The sequence below is a fragment of the Myxocyprinus asiaticus genome, chromosome 43 (genome assembly GCF_019703515.2).
Source record: "Myxocyprinus asiaticus isolate MX2 ecotype Aquarium Trade chromosome 43, UBuf_Myxa_2, whole genome shotgun sequence".
In the NCBI taxonomy this organism is placed as follows: Eukaryota; Metazoa; Chordata; class Actinopteri; order Cypriniformes; family Catostomidae; genus Myxocyprinus; species Myxocyprinus asiaticus.
Genome location: NC_059386.1, coordinates 9745366 through 9767320, shown reverse-complemented (window position 1 = coordinate 9767320; position 21955 = coordinate 9745366). Strand labels below are relative to the sequence as shown.

The 21955-nt window shown below is 36.3% G+C and overlaps 2 protein-coding genes across 2 annotated transcripts; both read left to right on the top strand.

The window, feature by feature from the left end:
* The first annotated feature begins 1484 nt into the window (after positions 1-1484).
* LOC127433632 (prostaglandin-H2 D-isomerase-like) lies at positions 1485-8388 on the top strand. Its single transcript, XM_051685682.1, has 5 exons — positions 1485-2399; positions 2586-2666; positions 2777-2878; positions 2994-3095; positions 7391-8388. Exons 2-5 carry the CDS (start codon positions 2630-2632, stop codon positions 7414-7416), a joined length of 267 nt encoding a protein of 88 aa, XP_051541642.1. The 5' UTR covers positions 1485-2399; positions 2586-2629; the 3' UTR covers positions 7417-8388.
* Positions 8389-8506: 118 nt separating this feature from the next.
* Positions 8507-21230, top strand: LOC127433631 (protein AMBP-like). Its single transcript, XM_051685680.1, has 10 exons — positions 8507-8673; positions 11216-11358; positions 12887-12963; positions 13049-13165; positions 16248-16349; positions 16436-16482; positions 16770-16845; positions 18262-18429; positions 18582-18758; positions 21082-21230. Exons 1-10 carry the CDS (start codon positions 8569-8571, stop codon positions 21108-21110), a joined length of 1041 nt encoding a protein of 346 aa, XP_051541640.1. The 5' UTR covers positions 8507-8568; the 3' UTR covers positions 21111-21230.
* The last annotated feature ends 725 nt before the right edge of the window (positions 21231-21955 follow it).

Below are 21955 nucleotides of genomic sequence, written 5' to 3'. Positions count from 1 at the left end.
CCAGGGCGGCAGCACCTTTATCGTCTGTAGGATGGGGCAGTACTTGCGCAGCAGCAGGCCAGCCCAAATTCCCCAGCGGCCCACTGGGAAAACACACGGTACTCCTGATTGCCAGTCCGACCCTGTCTGATACATATATATATGATAACAGTGATTTAAAAATGTACATGTGCTGTTACAAAACTGGACTTTAACACTGTCAGAATGTTACAATGTTATTTCATTTCTAATGTTACACTTGCCCCTGACCTCTGACCTGAGCTATCAGCAACACATTTAACTAACAACCTAGTGATAAAATAGATAAAAGTTTAAATTAAAATGAATTACAACTCTAGACCAGTGGTTTTCAGTCGCAAGATGCGTTAAATTATTTAAAATAAGTTAGATTATAATAAATAAGTTCATAAAAAGGTTAAAAATCACTAAAAACATGATAATAGACAGTACAACATGTAAACTGACATCATATTTCCTTCAAATTACTGTTGTTTCTTGGTAATTCTGCAAAATCAGTGCCTTTTCCATTTTAAAAAGAAAATTATTTAAGTAATTTTCTGTAGGATTTTAACATTCTATCAGACAAAGAATGTCTATAAGTGTTAATAAATTGCACTGTGCCATCTCAAGCTGAATTTAATTATTTATATACAGTATATGTAGGGATATATGATGTTATAACCCTATATGACTTTCTTTTTCTTGACACAAAGGGAGAAATTATGAAAAAATATTGTGCTCAGTGATGTCATACAATGGCAGTTTATGGTGACCACATCTTCAAGCTTCAGAAGGACACAAAAGTGTAATTCAGAAGTCTAAAAAATTATTCCATGAGACTCATGATTGTTGAAAGCATACGATAAGCTTTGGTATGAAGCAAACCAAAATCTAATGTATTGTTTAGTGAAACTGTTCACTGATCATTGATCTCTTGTGCGCATTTATGATAGGGCATGAGAGCAACAGTTCACACGAGCAACAGTTCACGCAGCCCCCACTCGCGATATGGGGTGTTCAAGTGAAAACATAAAAAAAAAAATAAGGCTGGGCATAGAAATGCATAAATTGTTTGACTACAAACTCTTTAGACATGTTTAGTAAGTTCTGTTCTCTGTTTTGTGTGCAGCTGTGTTGTGTTCTTTTGTCACTATCGCTGTGGAGGTCCTGTTTTTAGATAAACAAAACAAATTTTCACTTGAATGCTTCATGTCGCAAGTGGGGGTTGCGTGAACTATTGCTCGTGTGAACTGTTGCTCTCGTGCCCTATCATAAATGTGCACAAGAGATCAATGATTAGTGAACAGTTTCACTAAATAATACATTCGATTTTGGTTTGTTTCGCACCAAAACTTATTGTATGCTTTTATAACAATCATGCATCTCATGGAATAATTTCTTAGACTTTTGAATTATATTTTTTCATCCTTTTGAAGCTTGAAGATGTGGTCACCATAAACTGCCATTGTATGACATCACTGAGAACAAAATTTTTTCCACAATTTCTCCCTTTGTGTTAAGAAAAAGAAAGAAAGTTATATGGGGTTATAACAACAAAGTGGTGAGTAAACAATGACTGAAATTTTGGGTGAACTAATCCTTAAAGATCATCCTCTATTGACAAACCCAACAAAATATAAGATGAAGTGATAAAAAGTTAATATCCTAAAAGGATAAGGATATCATTATGACAGTTTCTTTTTTTCTTCTTCATCTTTTTTTTTTTTCATTTATGAAATTTTACATAATTTTAATGAGGGAGATGATGATGGTAACAGGGTTGACACATAGTAAGCAGTATGGCTGGTGGCTTTGTCATGATGGAGGGTCATGTCAGGATGAGCCTGCAGGAAGGGTACCACATGAGGGAGGAGGATGTCTTCCCTGTAACGCACAGCGTTTAGATTGCCTGCAGTGACAACAAGCTCAGTCCGATGATGCTTTGACACTGCCCCAGACCATGACGGACCCTCCACCTCCAAATCGATCCCGCTCCAGAGTACAGGCCTCGGTGTAACGCACATTCGTTCGACGATAAACACGAATCCGATCATCACCCCCGGTGAGACAAAACCGCGACACGTCAGTGAAGAGCACTTTTTGCCAATCCTGTCTGGTCCAGCGAAGGTGGGTTTGTGCCCATAGGCGACGTTGTTTCCGGTGATGTCTGGTAAGGACCTGCCTTACAACAGGCCTACAAGCCCTCAGTCCAGCCTCTCTCAGCCTATTGCGGACAGTCTGAGCACTGATGGAGGGATTGTGCGTTCCTGGTGTAACTCGGGCAGTTGTTGTTGCCATCCTGTACCTGTCCCGCAGGTGTGATATTCGGAAGTACCGATCCTGTGCGAGGATGAACCAAAGGAAAATGGGGATGTCATCATGACAATGTGGAGTTTAAGGTGTGTGATAGAGTCTTTATAAAGCAAAACTAATTTTAACCTAACATGATTGAGCTTGGCTGGATAATATTTTTACTTACATAGTTACCGACCATTTATAACTTAAAATATTGTAATACACAGTGTGTTTTGTTGTTTGGCTCAGTCCCATGTATCCTGTCCCCTGTTACATATGATTACATGCAGGTTACAGGTCTGGTTGCCAACGTCAGCTCTATGTTTACAAGAAGATGTCTGTGCCCGTTGTATTTAATTACTACAGTGCTCGTAAGTAGTTACACAGTGATTTTGTGATTACTCTGATTTTTGGAAAATAATACTAATATTCATAATTCAGGTTTTGAAGTCCCATCAGTTTTATTTAGTTTTATTTGAAGGTCATAGAAGGGTAAAGGATGTTACTGTGGTGGATACAAACTATGCCCTGGTCCTCAAACACAAGAAGGTTAACAAGGAGTACACACAAGCATCCCTTTATGGTAAGCTTTTTATTAACCATATTGTGAATGTGCACTTCTAAAATAATTCATTTAGGGTTCAGTAATTGTGTTCTGCCTTTGTAAGTTGTTTACACTGCCTCCATTTTCATTGTAGGCCGCACTATGAAATTAAGGGTCGATCTGATAAAGAAGTTCAGAGCATATGCCACAGGTCGAGGATTTTTCAAAGACTCCATACTGACTCCACCACCTGCTGGTAAAAATGCGAACTGCAGTACATTTACATATTAGCACTGTTCCAAAGCCTATTAAAGTGATAGTTCACCCAAAAATGAAAATTCTCTGATAATTTATTCACCCTTATGTCATCCCAGATGTGTATGTCTTTCTTGCTTCTGCAGAACACAAACGAAGATTTTTAGAAGAATATTTCAGCTCTGTAGGTTTCAATGCAAGTGATGGGTACCAAACAATTTTGAAGCTCAAAAATGAAATAAAAACAGCATAAGAGTAATCCATACGACTCCAGTGGTTAAATCTATATATTCAGAAGCGATATGATAGATGTGGGTGAGAAACAGATCATTATTTAATTCCTTCTTTACAATAAATCTCCACTTACACATTCTTCTTCTTTTGTTTTTGGCGATTCGCATTCTTTGTGCATTTCGCCACCAACTGGGCAGGGAGGAGAATTTATAGTAAAATGGATTTAAATATTGATCTGTTTCTCACTCACACTCATCATATAGTTTCTGAAGATATAGATTTAAACACTGTCACTCTGTCAGTCTGGGTTTTGGTCTGACAGGACCGTGGCATCATCGTTCCATGTCTGTCTTGTGTTTCATTGTCTGTCTTTGTGTGAGCGCACGGTTTCGGTTGAATTCCCTGCCGCGCACTCTTCGGTCTGTCTGGTTTCATGTCCGGAGCATGGTGTCTGGGTCCTGACTTCCTGTCTGGTTCAGTTTCGGTCTGTGTTGGGATCCGGACACTCGTGCTCCATGTTCTGTCTGTTACTGACGTGGGTGCATCACGCTTATGTCATCTTGGTGGCATGCACTCGCATCAATAGTTTATGTCTGTCTCTCGCGTACATGGGTGCACAGCGCAACGCGATGGTTGTGACCATAAAGCTCTATTTTGGTCTCGTCACTCCAAATTACAGTGTGCCAGAAGCTGTGAGGTGTGTCAAGGTGTTGTCGGGCATATTGTAACCGGGATTTTTTGTGGCTTTGTCGCAGTAAAGGCTTCTTTCTGGCAACTCGACCATGCAGCTCATTTTTGTTCAAGTATCATCGTATTGTGCTCCTTGAAACAACCACACCATCTTTTTCCAGAGCAGCCTGTATTTCTCCTGAGGTTACCTGTGGGTTTTTCTTTGTATCCCGAACAATTCTTTCTTGGTCTACCTGACCATGGCTTGGTATCAATAAATCTCCAAATTTTCCACTTCTTAATAAGTGATTGAACAGTACTGACTGGCATTTTCAAGGCTTTGGATATCTTTTTATATCCTTTTCCATCTTTATAAAGTTCCATTACCTTGTTACGCAGGTCTTTTGACAGTTCTTTTCTGCTCCCCATGGCTCAGTATCTAGCCTACTAAGTACATCCACGTGAGAGCTAACAAACTCATTGACTATTTATACACAGACACTAATTGCAATTTCAAAAGCCACAGGTGTGGGAAATCAACCTTTAATTGCCATTTAAACCTGTGTGTGTCACCTTGTGTGTCTGTAACAAGGCCAAACATTCAAGGGTATGTAAACTTTTGATCAGGACCATTTGGATTTCTGTTACCATTATGATTTAAAAAGGAGCCAAACAACTATGTGATAATAAATGTCTTCATATGATCACTATCCTTAAATAAAAGTCAGGTTTTTTGCATGATTAGTCATATTTTCAAAATCAATGCCAAAATAGATTTTGGGTATGCAAATCAATTTCTGCCAGGGTATGCAACATTTGAGCACAACTGTATACAAAACATAAAAGCAACATAAAAGAAATAGTAAAAGAAAAAAGGCATACAGGCCAAACCAGCGATATCCATAACACATTCCACCTCAGGTCAATGATTATATAAAACAGCAGCATGTTTCCTTCAGGGCAGTTTGTAAAAGTCATTTAAGTGTATTTAAAGAAGGGAGTGTTTCTAAGATAATAGTAATTTGCAGACCATTCCATGCCCAGGGTGCATAAAAAGAGAAAGCAGTTTTACCAAGCTCACCATAGACTAATACAGACAGAAATGAGGTTTGCACAGTTTTCTTTCTAGCCTCAAATGGAAAGCATTTTTTTTTTTTTTTCAATGAAAATAAAATAAGGCCAAATTTGGTCTAAGCTTTTTCAGTAGATTATCGATATGCACATTAAAGGTCAACCTTTCATCAAGCCATATGTCTAGGTATTTGTAAGAAGTTACTCTATCTATACATAAACTTTCTAATGTTAAAATAATAGGATCAGAAGCCTTAGAGTGAGAATGAGTGAAGGTCATATATTTGGTCTTTTTTTAATTTAGGATCAGTTTTAATTTTAACAGTGAAAGCTGCAGTGGTCAAAAAAATCATCATGCAAGAGCTTTATGGCTTGATTCAAAGAGGGTGTCAAAAAAGGTGCCACTGGATTCAACAACAGTTAAGATGCTACCTTAGAAGGTAGTTGCCTATCCTCCCGAGATCCCGCATCCACATTACATTTTGGCTTCGCTATAGCCTATGTATAATTTCATTTAAACCAGCTGATCTCAGTTCAGAAGACTCTGTGCTGTCTATAAAGGGTTAAACTTCCAACGCACAGAGTCATGTGAGAAAACAACATGGAGCCGATCACAGCAGAGTTTGTCTTTGGGAGGAACGGCAACAAAACTACATCTGGTAAGAAACCTCAGTATGTTTTTACATGAAAACCTGCTTGAGTCAAAAGATTAATGTTTCTAGTTTCATCTGAAATGCCATTTCAAAAATTTCATCGATTTATCACGAAACGGCACGCTGTTAAACACAATGACGACATACATGGACGATAGGCTAATTTTCCTTCACATTTCCTATATTCACTGTGCATCATCACATTGAGAATCAATGGCTGCATCCAAAAGCTGAAAAATGTTGCTTTCAGAGGCTTTATATGGTATTAGGATGAAAATAAGGTGCATTTCAAACTGTTCAGAGACCAGTGCAGACAGACAGCACACTGAAGTCATTCCCTAATTAGGTAGAAAGGGAGCAAGGGAGCATCCTATTACTTTCCTATGAATTTCCTATCAGGCTGCAGATGACGTTTGGACCACTCAACATGTTTGACAAACATGTGACAATGATAATCAGTACATAGATTCAGAAATTATAATGTATCATTTTATTTTAACATGGTGGGCAGTGATTGGATGAAGTTGGCCATTACTTTGAATCAGAATTATTTATGCTAATTTCTGATGTAATGTCTGGAATGTCCTGGAAACATTAACAATGTGATTAAAAAAAAAAATCTGACTTTCTATAGATTGGTATTATTTAAAATTTCACACTGTCCACATACAGTACTGTGCAAACGTTTTAGGCACTTGTGAAAAATGTTGCATAGTGAGGATGTCTTCAAATTTAATGACATAAATAGATTTCATTTATCACTTAATGTCATACAAAGTCCAGTAAACAAAAAAGCTAAATCAATATTTGGTGTGACCACCTTTGCCTTTAAAACAGCACCAATTCTCCTAGGTACACCTGGATACAGTTTTTCTTGGTTGTTGGCAGATAGGAAGATTGGAGAATTCACCACAGTTCTTCTATCTGTTTCGGACATCTCAATTGCTTCTGTCACTTTATGTAATCTCAGACTGACTTGATGTAAAGTGGGGGGCTTTGTGGGGGCCATGGCATCTGTTGCAGGGCTCCCTGTTCTTCTATTCTAATCATTTCTATTTGCAGAAGTAATGTTTGGGAGTCTAACATTTATATTTCCTATTGACACACTAAAGCTGAAGATATAAATAACCATCTTAAGAAAAATGCTTTTGTGAAACACCTTATGTGCCTAAAACTTTTGCACAGTACTATATGTGGACATCAATTTTTAGGAAAACTATTTGGTCTAAAAAATATATGTATGTATATATATATATATATATATATATATATATATATATATATATATATATATATATATATATATATATATATTATTTTAGAATTTATTTTTGTATTTATTTTTTGCTTGTTTATTAGGTTCTACTAGTTACAAATCAAAAAGGGGAATGGAAAACACACACAGCAGTCAAGCTTGGGTCTAAGCAGTAGGCTGCAATGCTGCTCCCTAGGTTTTGGAACAGAGCTACTTTCCCAACTACTTATACATACAGCAATAATTTTACTATCAACGGTAATTGGTTATTTCATTTGAACACTACACACATGCTATGACACACAAAGAATTGGTCAAGAGCAGATCATTGGACATGTGATTGCCTTGCTGAAGTAGATGATTTGTCAGTTACCTGCAAAACCTTTAATTTCTCTTTCTCTTTCTCTTTCTTAGACGATTGTCCTCCTTTGACAGATTAGGTGAACAAGAGCTTGTTTCAGGGCTTGATTCCCTTTTGAGGCTGAAGACATACAGTACCTGCTGTCCTCCACCACAGTGTGTCACAAAATGTTCTACTAACAAAAGCTTTGAACTGGAGTTCATTTGGTTTTTCCTTGTATAAATTTAAAAAGATGTTCTGTATATTATTTGTTAGACTGTGTTGGCCTTAATGAGCTGAAATGACATTGATGGACTGTTTGATTCTTGGTAATATTGTAACTGATCATGAATCGACTGTCTGAATTGTAATATTTCATTGTAAACCTGACTAAATATTGAACCCTGAACCCAGAAGAAAGCATATACAGTATAGAGAAAGGGGTGACGTCTCCAAAGGAATATTCCGGGTTTAATACATGAGATTCTCAATTGACAGCGTATTGATTATCACAAAAATGTATTTTGACTTGTCCCTCCTTTTCTTAAAAAAAGAGCAAAAATTGAAACAATAATCTGGTTTACAGTGAGGCACTTGCAATGGAAGTGAAGGGGCCAATCTGTAAACATTAATATACTTACTGTTTCAAAAGTATAACCACAAGACATAAACAATATGTGTGTAAACATGTTTTTAGTGTGATAAAACCGCTTATTAACCTTTTCTGTGTAGTTATATTCAATACGATGTAATGTCAACAAACCCTAAAATGATTGTAAAAATGATGATTTAAACAACTTTACAGCTAAAATAGTGAAAGTGCTTTTATAAAATTATAAGCTTCACACTTCTGCAATTCCGCAATTTGAAAGAAAAGTATGGATGAGTCGAAATAACTTATTCTTGTAATCAACATTATGATCAGAAAGTCTATTTTACCAAAATTTTTTACCCTATTTGTTTCAGTATGTAAAGTCACTCAACAAAAATGCTGAAGAAGACTCTTAAATAGTCAATTATGGGAATATTATTTGTCTTTGGACCTATTTTTATTTACTTTCAGCCAAAACCACAAAGAAGGCACAGAAACAGAGTCAATAAACAGATAAGAAGAACTTTGGTCTGTTTGTTTTGTTGGTGTGTTTTTGGGGGTGGTGTTGCACACACGGCCAACAGGTCGATGTCCTGCAGCTGTGGGTCTTGTCTGGGTTAGACATCAGAACTTCAGTTGGATCACAGACAGACAGACAGAATGCTGCATGTTGTTCTGGTGTTGGCCTTCAGCGGCCTGCTCCATGCTGAACCTCTGCCCTCTGAGCCTCTCCTCCAAACCCAAGAGAACTTTAACTTAAACCGGGTAAGTTATGGCTAGTAAGAGTTTAACCACTGCCTCTCCAGGCTTATGAATAATCTCAGCTTTTCTGTTTGTCCTTACAGTAGGTCACTTTAAGATACTGTTTATGTTCAGGGGATATGGGGGCTAGTTGTCGCACTTTTTACTCCAGTGATATTTCTCTGTTTGAAAGTCAATTTCTGAATAGCCAAATACCTTGAAGTCTTGGCTGCATTAAAATGACTGAACATTTCTGCCGTTATCGCCCAAATAAAAGAGATAAATGTCATTGAAAACAAGTTGATTTTTTGAGAACATGTCCCAATGGCCCATGTTGTCACACTAAAGTATATGGGGTAAGTTGTCACAATGGGAACCTGCTGTTTATTGACACTGATTTGAAAAGAATAAAAAAATTGAAATCTAAAATACTATCCAAAATTTAAAAAGTTATCTTCCACAATATATCTGTATTTAAAATATATTTTAGGCTATTTAATGGCTTAAATTTAATTTTAAAAATTTAAAGGAATATTACGGGTTCAATACAAGTTAAGCTCAATCGACAGCATTTGTGACATAACATTAATTATAACAAAAAATATTTTGACATCCCTCCTTTTCTTTAAAAAAAAGAAAAAAGCACAAATGGAGGTTACAGTGAGGAATCCACAATGGAAGTGAATGGAGCCAATTTTTTGAGGGTTTAAAGGCAGAAATGTGAAGCTTATAATTTTATAAATCATAATTTTTAGGGTTTGTTGACATTACATCTTCATGGCATCTTCAAATTGTAAAACTGGCTATTTACACAAAAAAGGTTATTATGCAATTTTATCACTCTAAAATCATGTTAACACGCATATTGTTTATGTCTTGTGGCTATACGTTTGAGTATTTTAATGTAAAAAAATTGGCCCCATTCACCTTCATTGTAAGTGCGTCACTGTAACCCAGATTTCTACTTTTTTTAAAGAAAAGGAGGGACGAGTAAAAATAAATTTTTGTGGTAATCAACATAATGCCACAAATGCTGTCGATTGAGCTCAACTTTTGAACCCGGAACAATAAAACAATTATAATACACAATATATGCACAAAATGTGTGAATGTAAAAATCAAAGCATTGTTTTGGTCAACAGAAATTTTATTTAATTAATTACTCAAAATTTCCCCTCGACCATTTATGAGAAAAAAAACTTGCCATAAGATCACAGTTCAACTTATATACCTTCATAACCAGTGTTGGGTAAGTTACTCTAAAAAAGTAATTAATTACTAACTACTAATTACATCTTCTACAGTGTAATTAGATTACTGTACTAATTACTCTGTATGAAAAGTAATTGCATTACTTATTACTAATTACTTTCTAAAACCCTTATCCTTAATACAAGAATATTCTTTCAAATAATATGGTCAAAGCTCAGTGGTAAAGACACTGGCTACCACCCCTGGAGTTCGCTAGTTCACTAGTTCAAATCCCATGGCGTGCTGAGTGACTCCAGTCAGGTCTCTAAGTAACTAAATTGGCCCGGTTGCTAGGGAGGTTAGAGTCACATGGGGTAACCTCCTCCTGGTCGCTATAATGTGGTTCGTTCTCGGTGGGGCATGTGGTGAGTTGAGCGTAGATGCCACGGTGGATGGCGTGAAGCCTCCACACGCGCTATGTCTCAAACAAGCCACGTGATAAGATGCGTGGGTTGATATCTCAGACGCAGAGGTAGCTGGGATTTGTCCTCCGCCACCTGGATTGAGGAGAATCACTACGTGACTTAAGGACTTAAAAGCACATTGGGAATTGGGTATTCCAAATTGGGAGAAAAAATTAGAAAACATACATTTTAACATTAGATGTTATATTTCGATTTTAAATTCACTATTGTTTTATATAGAATTGCTCTGTAGCCTATACATTATTTAACATAATTACATCAGAAGTAACTGTAATTAAATTACTGAAGCATTAAGAGTAATCCCTTACTTTACTTTTTTTTTCTTCAAAAATGTCATTTAATTACAGTAATTAATTACTTAGTAATGCATTATACTCAACACTGTTCATAACAGTTGACCATTATCTCAATGGATCTCAGTGTGGTTTTATTGTGTTCACTTCTTTATCTAACATCTATTACAAAAACACACCTTACTGAGTTACTGAGAGTGTAACAACAAGCCCTGGTCTCCCCTATATTCTAAATTTAGCTTGTTCACAATTTAAGTATTATTCTCTCAGTCTATTAAGATTGTTAAGCAGATATTGCCATGTAATAGCCATGTTTCACTGGCTATTACACAACATGTAAATAATTAGTTAACATCGTAATCTGTTATGTCACAAACTTTTGTTGACATAACATCTGGTTTATCCTTGCTTTGTGATCTGTTTTTATGAAGATTTTTTAAATTATTATTTCCATAACTATTGTTGTGGCATGAGAATCCAGCCAGTGACATGATCTTTCTAATGCATCCGCATCCACTTGCTTTTGAAACTCTTTTTGACCTGAGTTCTCTTAATCTGACCTCTGACTCCTCCCCTCCACCTCTCCACCTACCAAAGTTTATGGGGAAATGGTATGATATAGCGGTGGCGTCCACGTGCCCTTGGCTCAAGCGTCGTAATGGAGACGCAGCCATCGGCTCGTTAGAGCTGCAGTCCAGTGACTCTGCCAAAACTGTCAGCATGACCCGCACTGTCCTCAGGTACAAGAAAAAGAATAGTTCACCCAAAAATAAACATTCTGTCATCATTAACTTGAAATGTTGTTACAAACAGTAATGATTGTCTTTCTTTCGTGGAACACAAAAAGATCAATTTTAAAGAATGTTCACGCTAGGCTTGGGTTCTATGGCGTTTTCACGTATCGATAATCAGAAGATTTTCCCAATGATTATCGATATATAGTATATCGTGATTTTTTTTTTCAGATATAAATTGGACTGCTCATTGCACGAAAGTGTTTGTCTTTTCAAATATATTTTTCAACATAACTTTGGTAAAGTGTGAGCGGCAGGGTAAATTAACGGTGGTCGCGTACCGGACATGTCTGGCAGATGACATGGCGCATTCTAAAATTCGTAACAATTATTTTCTACTAAGGTACGCACACACCGGCAATGCTAAGCATCAAAATTCTGCAGTGCCACGAAGCACAAAACAAGTTTTTCATTAAATTCGACCCAAATCATTATCAAAGGACAAATATTATTTACTCTAGCCGTCAGTGGAAGAAATATTGTGTATATGTATCTTTCATATAGACTACACGATGTATTTTTAGTTACAAGTATGTCGTTTTGTGGTTTACCAGCTTGAATTAAATCTATTCAAGACTACATACAGAGAAATTGCAAAATAAACGTCTCCATTTCTAATCGTTCAGTTTGCGCAGCTACACCAGTTTTATACACTAACCTGCAAACTCATCAATGTCACTTTATCATTCTTGAAGAAGTACAAAAACCTTTGTAACTTGGATTGCCTTCTGCTGCACCGCATCAGCTCGTCCTGTGTGTGTGATAGCGGTGCTTTTCCTACCTGCAACCCGGCTTCAGTAAATGTTACATCACCCCCTTGTGGTCTCCCAATGCTATTACGCCAGACTGTTAAACAGAAGACCAACTGAGTGAATAGGAAAGCATGCAAATTAGGCTTCTAATTTAAATGTTGGCTAATTTTAATATATCGATGCCTCAAAAATATATCTATAAAATAGCATGCTGATCAATAATCGATATATTGATGTTTTATGACATTCTTAGTTTACGCTGCTCTTTTCCATATCATGAAACTGGAGACTGTTATTGTTTTAGCTTTTCAGTCTGTTCCTCACACAAAGCTATCGAATGGCTTCAGAAGACTTGGAATACAGAGCTTGAGTCATATGGACTACTTTTATAGTACGTTTTGGTCCTTTGTGGAGCTTGACAGCTCCAGTCCCCATTGACTTTCATTGCATGGAAAACAGCAACAAGAACCATTTTTTAAATAATCTTTTTAGTGATCCACGGAAGAAATAAAGTCACACAGGTTTGAAATGGAACAAAACAAAAGTGTTCACTTTTGGGTGGACTTTTAAAAAAAGTCTTATTATATGACATCAATTGAAAAATGAAGCCAATTGGTGTGAAACAATGACTTCTAAGTATCAAACTTCTTTGTGCCATCTAAAACAGCCTATATGTGTCATATTACACCCTGTATGTCAGTTATCATTCACTTATTTTGTAGGCATGGAACCTGTAAGTCCATCAGTGGAGAGTATCAGCTGACCAAAAAGCCTGGAAGATTCCAATACCACAATGCCAGTGCGTAAAGCATCACAACTGTCAATCAGAGAGTGTCCTCTGTTAAAGTCTGAGGATTTGTGACTGTTTTGTTTTTACCTTGTAGAATGGAAAGCTGATGTTGATACCTACGTAGTGCACACTAACTATGACGAGTATGCACTGGTGGTGATGAATAAACACATGGCAGGTGGCAACAAATCCACATCTGTGAAACTCTACGGTAGGAGATCCAGAACTGTTATCTTAAGGAATAGATGTTTAGTTCAATATACTGATTTTGTGAGGTAATTTAAGAATAAATTAGACAATTCTTCATGTCTGTTGCTACACCCCAATTTGCATACTACCCATCCTAAATGGAAATGCAGGATTAGGGTTAGTACATCCCAAATCGTAGAGTGAAAAGTAGTATGAAAAAAGGTACCTGTACAGTATGGTATACTATTTCTGGTTGATTGTGAAAGTATGCATGCCTTTTGCGGTAGTATTTGCCATAACCCTTCGCACTACATAGAAGAGGTTTGTGACAGTTTTTCCATTAGAAAAGTGGCAAGGAATGTGAGGCTGATGCTGCCACCGCATACAGTTTTTCTAGGTACAGTTGTGCTCAAAAGTTTGCATACCCTGGCAGAAATTATGACATTTTGGCATCGATTTTGAAAATATGACTGATCATGCAAAAAAGGATAGTGATCATATGAAGCCATTCATTATCACATAGTTGTTTGGCTCCTTTTTAAATCATAATGAGAGCAGAAATCACCCAAATGGCCCTGATCAAAAGTTTACATACCCTTGAATGTTTGGCCGTGTTACAGACACACAAGGTGACACACACAGGTTTAAATGGCAATTAAAGGTTGATTTCCCACACCTGTGGCTTTTTAAATTGCAATTAGTGTCTGTGTATAAATAGTCAATGAGCTTGTTAGCTCTCACGTGGATGCACTGAGCAGGCTAGATACTGAGTCATGGGGAGCAGAAAAGAACTGTCAAAAGACCTGCGTAACAAGGTAATGGAACTATATAAAAATGGAAAAGGATATAAAAAGATATCCAAAGCCTTGAAAATGCCAGTCAGTACTGTTCAATGACTTATTAAGAAGTGGAAAATTCGGGGATCTCTTGATACCAAACCAAGGTCAGGTAGACCAAGAAAGATTTCAGCCACAACTGCCAGAAGAATTGTTCGGAATACAAAGAAAAACCCACAGGTAACCTCAGGAGAAATACAGGCTGCTCTGGAAAAAGACGGTGTGGTTGTTTCAAGGAGCACAATACTTGCTGACCCCTCTCCAAACATAGCACTTATGGTTGTGACCCTAAAGCTCTATTTTGGTCTCATCAGAAGCTGTGAGGCGTGTCAAGGTGTTGTCGGGCATATTGTAACCAGGCTTTTTTGTGGCATTGGCTTCTTTCTGACAACTTGACCATGCAGCTCATTTTTGTTCTAGTATCGTTGTATTGTTAAGATAACTCAATTATCCAAGTTTTTGTTGGCTGAACTTGTGATCATTTATTGAACTTAGAAAAACTATTTAGCTGAAATAAAAAAAATATGTCAAGAGAACTAAGGTTATTTTACTTCAGTTATTTGTCATGTAACAATAATTCAAAGCGCATGTTTTTACTGTGTTTGATGACTGTCAGCATCATTGTGGATTGCGTTTAATTAAGTTTACTTAAAAAGACATTAAGCTCATTAACAGGGTTGGGAGGGTTACTTTTGAAATGTATTCCACTACAGATTACAGAATACATGTTGTAAAATGTAATTTGTAACATATTCCGTTAGATTACTTAAGGTCAGTAATGTATTCTAAATACTTTGGATTACTTCTTCAGCACTGGTAGATTTTTTCACTTGTTTTGACTATAAAAACTCTGCCAGTACAGTAAGACAAAATACACGTTAAAAATACATTCTCTGAAAAACCTAAATATCTTATGCAGTGTTGTTTCTAAAACAAGATAAATCAAATTTTTTGATATTTTTACAGGAAAACAATACAAAAATTATTATCAAGAATAAGATTTTTGCCTTAATATCAAAGGTCTTACTAGAAAAAAAGAAATTGTGATCTAACGTGAATTTTCTTGATAAAAAAATATGATCATGCCTGGTAACGTGCATGTAAAATGGCTAGAAACAGCATTTTAGCTTAGTGTACAGCTGACAATTTACACAGGGTTTATTTCTATTTCTTCTGCTCCAAACTTACTTCAAACTTACTTCTCTGTCTGCTCGTATAACACATCATAAGAAAGTGTTTCAAATGCACTTTGGATCACATCATTTATATGTATAAATGTTTTCCATCTGAAAGGACTAAATATTAAATGAAACAAATGACAATAAAATGCAAAGTAATCTCTTCAGTAATCAAAATACATTTGAATGTAACTGTATTCTAAATACCAGTGATTTAAATTGTAACTGTAGTGGAATACAGTTATATTTATATTTTGTATTTTAAATACGTAATCCCTTTCATTACGTTCATTAAACAAATTAGATTGATTTAAGTTGACTTCTGTTTAAACAACTTTTCCTAAGTTGACACAACTTTAAAAGGCAGCATGAACACGTACTTTTTTAAGTTGAAACTACATACTCAAAAGTATTTACAGAGGTAGAGAGCGTCTGCTGCAACGAATGGAACATTGCCATGCCATCGCTGGAAAGACTTCGTGACCTCAGCCCTCTCGTGAACGCGTATACCACTGCTTAACGGAAGTGATGATTTATAGTTAAAAAGTACTTAAATATCTATCTTTTTCGCAGCAAAGGTGATCGTATTGCTTCATAAGACATTCATTTAAACACTGGAGTCATATGGATGATGTTAATGCTGATTGTCTGTGCTTTTTGGAGCATCAAAAATCATGTTACCATCCACATCCATTATAAGGAACTACTGAGCTTTGATATTTTTCTATTTTTCTTCAAATGTGTTTTGATGTCATGAGGGTGAGTAAATGATGAGAGAATTTTCATTTTTGGGTGAACTATCACTTTAACCAATTTTCAGTATTTTTGCAGTATCCAAACATATCTTGAGGCACTACTGTCTAAACTGTCATGGTAGTCGCTGCCTCATATTACGGCAGATTTGCATAAGTTGAAATCTGCCTGTCACTTCAACAAAATTACTTTGTTTTTTGTTGCTCACGTCACCTCAGATTGCAAACTCTCCTTGAAGATCAATGACTTCCAGCCTTTTTTATCACTGCAGATCGTTGTCACTATGAAAGCTCTGTTTTTGTAAGCATTGAGGTTCTTGTTATACTGCCCCCTGTAGGTCGTTCTATGCAACTGCGACCCACTCTCATCGAAGATTTCAAGACTCTGGTGGCAGAACAGGGAATGAGTGAAGACACTATAGTAATCAAACAAAACAAAGGTATCTTCATGACACACAAACCAACATGAAACAACTCAACTGCTAACTATTTGTCATTATTACTGTCTTATATTCTGCGTCATAAGGGGAATGTGTTCCGGGTGAGCAGGCCATACCAGAACCACAGATCCAGGTAAAGACCTCATTATCACTGCACTGTACACACACACACACACACACACACACAACAACAACAACAACAACAACAACAACAACAACAACATTAAAAGCTTCCCTAATTATATAAAAAAACAAAATTTTTAAGTGAATGTATTATTAACTTTAACCCATAGATAAACTTTATTAATCCTGTCATTTGACTGTAAAAGAGATTTTTAATCTCAGTGAGTCTTTTTTCCTGGTTAAATAAAGGTAAAATAAATAAAATAAATAAAAATAAATTTGACCCGATCACGATAGAGGGCGAGGAGGAATGTGGTTCAGCCACCCCCTGATGAAGGATCGGGTGATGACACGCCCATGTTCAGAGGACCTGGTGAGTAGCTAATAGTTCCACTTATGTGCTTCTTTCATACTTAGTAGTAAACAATCATGATTCATATTCACAGAATATGTTAACAAATACCATGTTTTTTCAGTGTCAAGATTTTACGTTAAAATTGATATAAATGTATAAAGGAAAGCGTGTATTTTTAGATATTGTGACTGACTGGTCACCATTTCTTCATGTTTTTCACTCTAAAGGTCAATTAAATTGTCCTCTGGTGTGCTAATTAAGGTTTAAAGTATAAAGTATATGGCAGTTGTAATCACATAGAATCCCTCTAAACCTGATCTAGACATTTGGTGCTGGGGTGGAGGAGGCTTTCCAAGAGAAAACTATTGTAGAGTGCTGCAGTGAAACCAGCTTACTTGCTGACAACTGAGGCAATTTGATTGTTAGACATAGAGAGAGTTGACTGGCTAACAGATTACATGTCAAAGGACCTATCTGCTGCACTATGTAGAGTTTCCTTCATGAAATTAGAATCATTATAACCAACAACCTCCCATATGCTATTAAATACAACCTATTTCATGCTAATTTATTGTGAAAATCTTTCTGTTATGTCTGATATGTTTAATTAATAGTGTGTGATAAAACATAACCTTATTTTATTATGTAACTCTCTGGAATACTTCATTCTGAATAGTCAATAACAGCATTCTACAGTCAAATATTTTTGAATATTGGCGCTAAACTGTATGTTAAACTGTTGTCCCAAGCAATGATTTCCTACATGCCTGTGCCATTTTTACATCTTTTTATATGTAGTTTTATTAACAAGGTTCGGGAGGAGCAAGTTATTTTAATCCGACCAATCACACAGCCAGAGTAGGAGTATATAATCATCTGCTTACCTCTACGTAGCTCTGAGAGTTTCCGGATTCCAACCACCTCCCCATCTCCTCCTATCTATTCCATCAATCCTAATTCAGTCCGGGGGGTATTCGAGCTCGGGTCAAGTCTCGAGCCTCGAGCCCTTCACCCCGGACAGTGAGCCACACATGTTTACACTATCCTTAATACAGGATTACATTAACTGCAAACTACTGAAATCACTCTGCTGTCTCTTTGTTCTTACATAATAAAATATTTTCAATTCAAATCAATATTCATGTCCAGAGCATTTGTTTGGACAAAAATCTGTGTAGTGCAGCATGATCAGTAAATTTTACAGAAGATAATGTATAGGAATACATTAGCATATAGATGCAGTCAAAGCTAACACACAACTCTAATTTTCTGATTCATGGAGTTTAAAACCAAAGCACTATTTGAATCGATTATTTTATTTTCCTTAGCAAAAATTTAGCTCTTTGCAGTCCAGCCAAATTATGTAAATCTATGAGAAAAATATTTATCATTTTGCTTTCATTAGTGTGTGTGTTTGTGAATGTGTGTCTGTAGAAGCGTGTACGGCTCAGCCAGATTCCGGCCCGTGTTTTGGAATGATCCAGCGGTACTATTATAATTCCTCCATCATGACCTGTCAGGTGTTCACCTTTGGAGGCTGCATGGGCAATCAGAACAACTTTGTAACTGAAAAGGAGTGTTTGCAGAGCTGTCGCACTGAGGGTGGGTGTGTGTGTGATTGTGAGCATGTTACACTGACATTTCTGTGTTTAGAAGTCTAAGGCTTTGCATTGGGAATGGCTATTAAGAGCAGGGTTTCTGTGTGTGTGTGATCCCAATATGTACAATATTGTTGTAATGTTTTGTCCATCTAGCTGCCTGTAGGCTGCCCATGGATGCTGGCCCCTGTAAAGTGTTTGTAGATGTGTGGGCCTTTGATTCGTCCATTGGAAAGTGTGTGTCTTTGAAATATGGAGGCTGCAAGGGAAACGGCAACAAATTCTACAGTCAGAAAGAGTGTGAGGAGTACTGTGGAGTTATGATGAGAGATGGTAAGACACACGCACGCACACACACACACACACACACACACACACACACACACACACAGAAAGTACTACTACATTTTTTATTAGCTTAATTTTTCCTTAGTTACAATGGGGTTCTGTCCACGTTGAAAATCTGAGATTCTAAATCTAATTTAATCCAAGAAATAAACAAAAAAGTTTTAGGATTGTGAAAAAAGAAATATTTAATTTTCTGTACTATTTTTTAAGTCACTAAGCAAATTTGTGTCACTATGGGTGCATCTAAATCAGCTCCCCAGTTCAGTAGTCAGGGCACTAATCAGTGAGTCAGACATTTTTAGGGCTGTCTCAATCGCAAAATCGTTCCAGTGCACTGAAAAATTCGCTCCCTAAACAATCCCACAATGCACCGTAAAAACCAGGGAGCATCATTGCTCAATATATTCCCTTACCGGAAACTTCATCATGTCTTCTGAAGTCTCTCAAGATATGACGAGTACAAGTGTAAAACTATGAAGTCCAAGCCTTATTTTCTCTTTAAAAGAGATGTAGTTTGTAATGTCTTTCATTCATAATTACTATGAAAGTGAAACAATATATTAAATATTTCAGTTGTTAAAAGAAGGTTTAAAATACCCTCCTATATATTTTTATTACTTTATTTATGCCATTTATCTGTTATAATATCACTGTTCGAATAGTGTCATTTATACAGCGGTTGTGCTGATTAATAACAGCGACGCTTGAATGCGCAAGCTTATTATCGTGTTGCGGGTGATTGAGTCATAAGTGTCCCAATGTGCAGTGGATGAACACGTGTGAATCTGTGTTCATGATATACTGATTCACAACATAGAGAGCTAGGGAGCTGATTGGGACACAGAATTTTTGTCTTTGTGTCATATTAGACTGACACCTAGTGGTGTGGATGTAGCATCAATTAAAATCAATAGTTTTCAGTTTCAGATGCCATTGTAGAAATGTAGTATTCACAGTCAGCCATGATTATTTTAATCAATGAGTGAAAGTGTCAAACAGCAGGATGGTTTCTGAGATTAAAGGAATGTTCCAGGTTCAAAAAAGTTCAGCTCAATTGACAGCATTTGTGGCATAATGTGGATTACCACAAAAAATTATTTAGACTCGTTACTCCTTTTCTTTAAAAAAAGCAAAATTCGAGGTTTCAGTGAGGCACTTACAATGGAAGTTAATGGAGACAATTTTTGGAGTGTTTAAACAGAAATGTGAAGCTTATAATTTTATAAAAGCACTTACATTCATTCTTCTGTTAAAACTCATGTGTTATTTGAGCTGTAAAGTTGTTTAAATCATAATTTTTACAGTCGTTTTAGGGTTTGTTGACATTACATCGTCATGGAAACAAAGTTGTAAAATTAGATTTAACTCTACACAGAAAAGGTTTGTAAGTGATTTTCTCACAATAAAATCATGTTTACACACATATCCTTTATGTCTTGTGGTTATACTTTTGAAAAAGTGAATATTTTAATGTAAAAAAAAAAAAACTGGCCCCCATTCACTTCTATTGTAAGTACCTCACTGGAACCTCGATTTTTGCTCTTTTTAAAGAAAAGGAAGAACGAGTCTACATAAATTTTTGTGGTAATCAACATTATGCCACAAATGCTTTCAACTGAGGTTAACTTGTATTGAACCCAGAATATTCCTTTAAGCGAGTAGTATCTGGCTGGTCATGTGATTCAAACATGGCAGCCCCCATGTGTGGACCCTCTCCATGTAGAATAAAACAGCTTTTATAAGGTCACTGATATGACTGGAGTCTTCATTTTAATGTGAGTGCTCATGATTTCCTACATATATTTAAAAATTACAATTCATGCATTTAGGAGTGAAACTTTTTTAATGTGGAAACAATTACTGAGTGCACATTTAACTCTTCTGTAAAAAAGGTCAGATTACATTGCTACCGTTAAAGCACACAAGATGCTTTCTGGAACATTCTGAAATCATGCTGGATAACATGATCATCAGGTTTTGTACAAATTTGTTGAGTTCATACCAGCTTGATTGCATGCTGTCATTAAAGCAAAAGGGGGACATCCCAAATAAATGACAGAGACATTTAAAAATTAATATAATTTATATATTCAACTCTTCCCTCAAATTGTTATGCTTGAAAACTTGTTTTAAATAAAATAAAAACCCCTGCAAAATAGAAGCATTTTCACAAGTGGCCTCTGACCTTTGAAACCCATTGCATATTAAAGTATTATCAATAAAAGGAGTAGATTCAATTGTGAAACTTGTGTATTTATCAATATGTAGATAATTACAAAGTACTGATTATGCTTTTATGTGCTTACAGGAGATGACGAGTTTCTGAATGTGAACTGAGAATGAAGTGATGTGAATGAGAACGGAGCATTATTTTTCCAATTAGAAAGTGCAACATGGAGCAGTTTCCACAGGCATTGATTTCAGCATTAACACAATAAATAGAGACCTGTTCATTTATCTGTCTGTGCACTTCATATTTAACAATTTTAAAATCATAAGCTGATGTGATGCTGTATGGGAGACCTGGAGTCATTGTAAAATTTTAGTGTATACAGTCATGTGAAAAAGAAAAGCAGAACAGCAGAAGACCACGTCGGGCACTTAATTAGAACCATAGTGTTCCTAATAAAGTGCTCAGTGGGTGTATATACAGTCATGTAAAAAAGAAAGTACACCCTCTTTGAATTCTATGGTTTTACGTATCAGGACATAATACAAATCATCTGGTCCTCAGCAGGTCTTAAAATTAGGTAAATACAACCTCAGATGAACAACAACACATGACATATTACACCGTGTCATGATTTATTTAACAAAAATAAAGCCAAACTGGATAAGCCATGTGTAAAAAACTAAGTACACCTTATGATTCAACAGCTTGTAGAATGACCTCTAGCAGCAATAACTTCAAGTAACCATTTTTTGTATGACTTTATCAGTCTCTCACTTCATTGTGGAGAAATTTTGGCCCACTCTTCTTTACAACATTGCTTCAGTTCATTGAGGTTTGCAGGCATTTGTTTATGCACAGCTCTCTTAAGGTCCCGCCACAGCATTTCAATCGGGTTGAGGTCTGGACTTTGACTGGGCCATTGCAACACCTTGATTCTTTTCTTTTTCAGCCATTCTGTTGTAGATTTGCTGGTGTGCTTGGGATCATCGTCCTGTTGCATGACCCAATT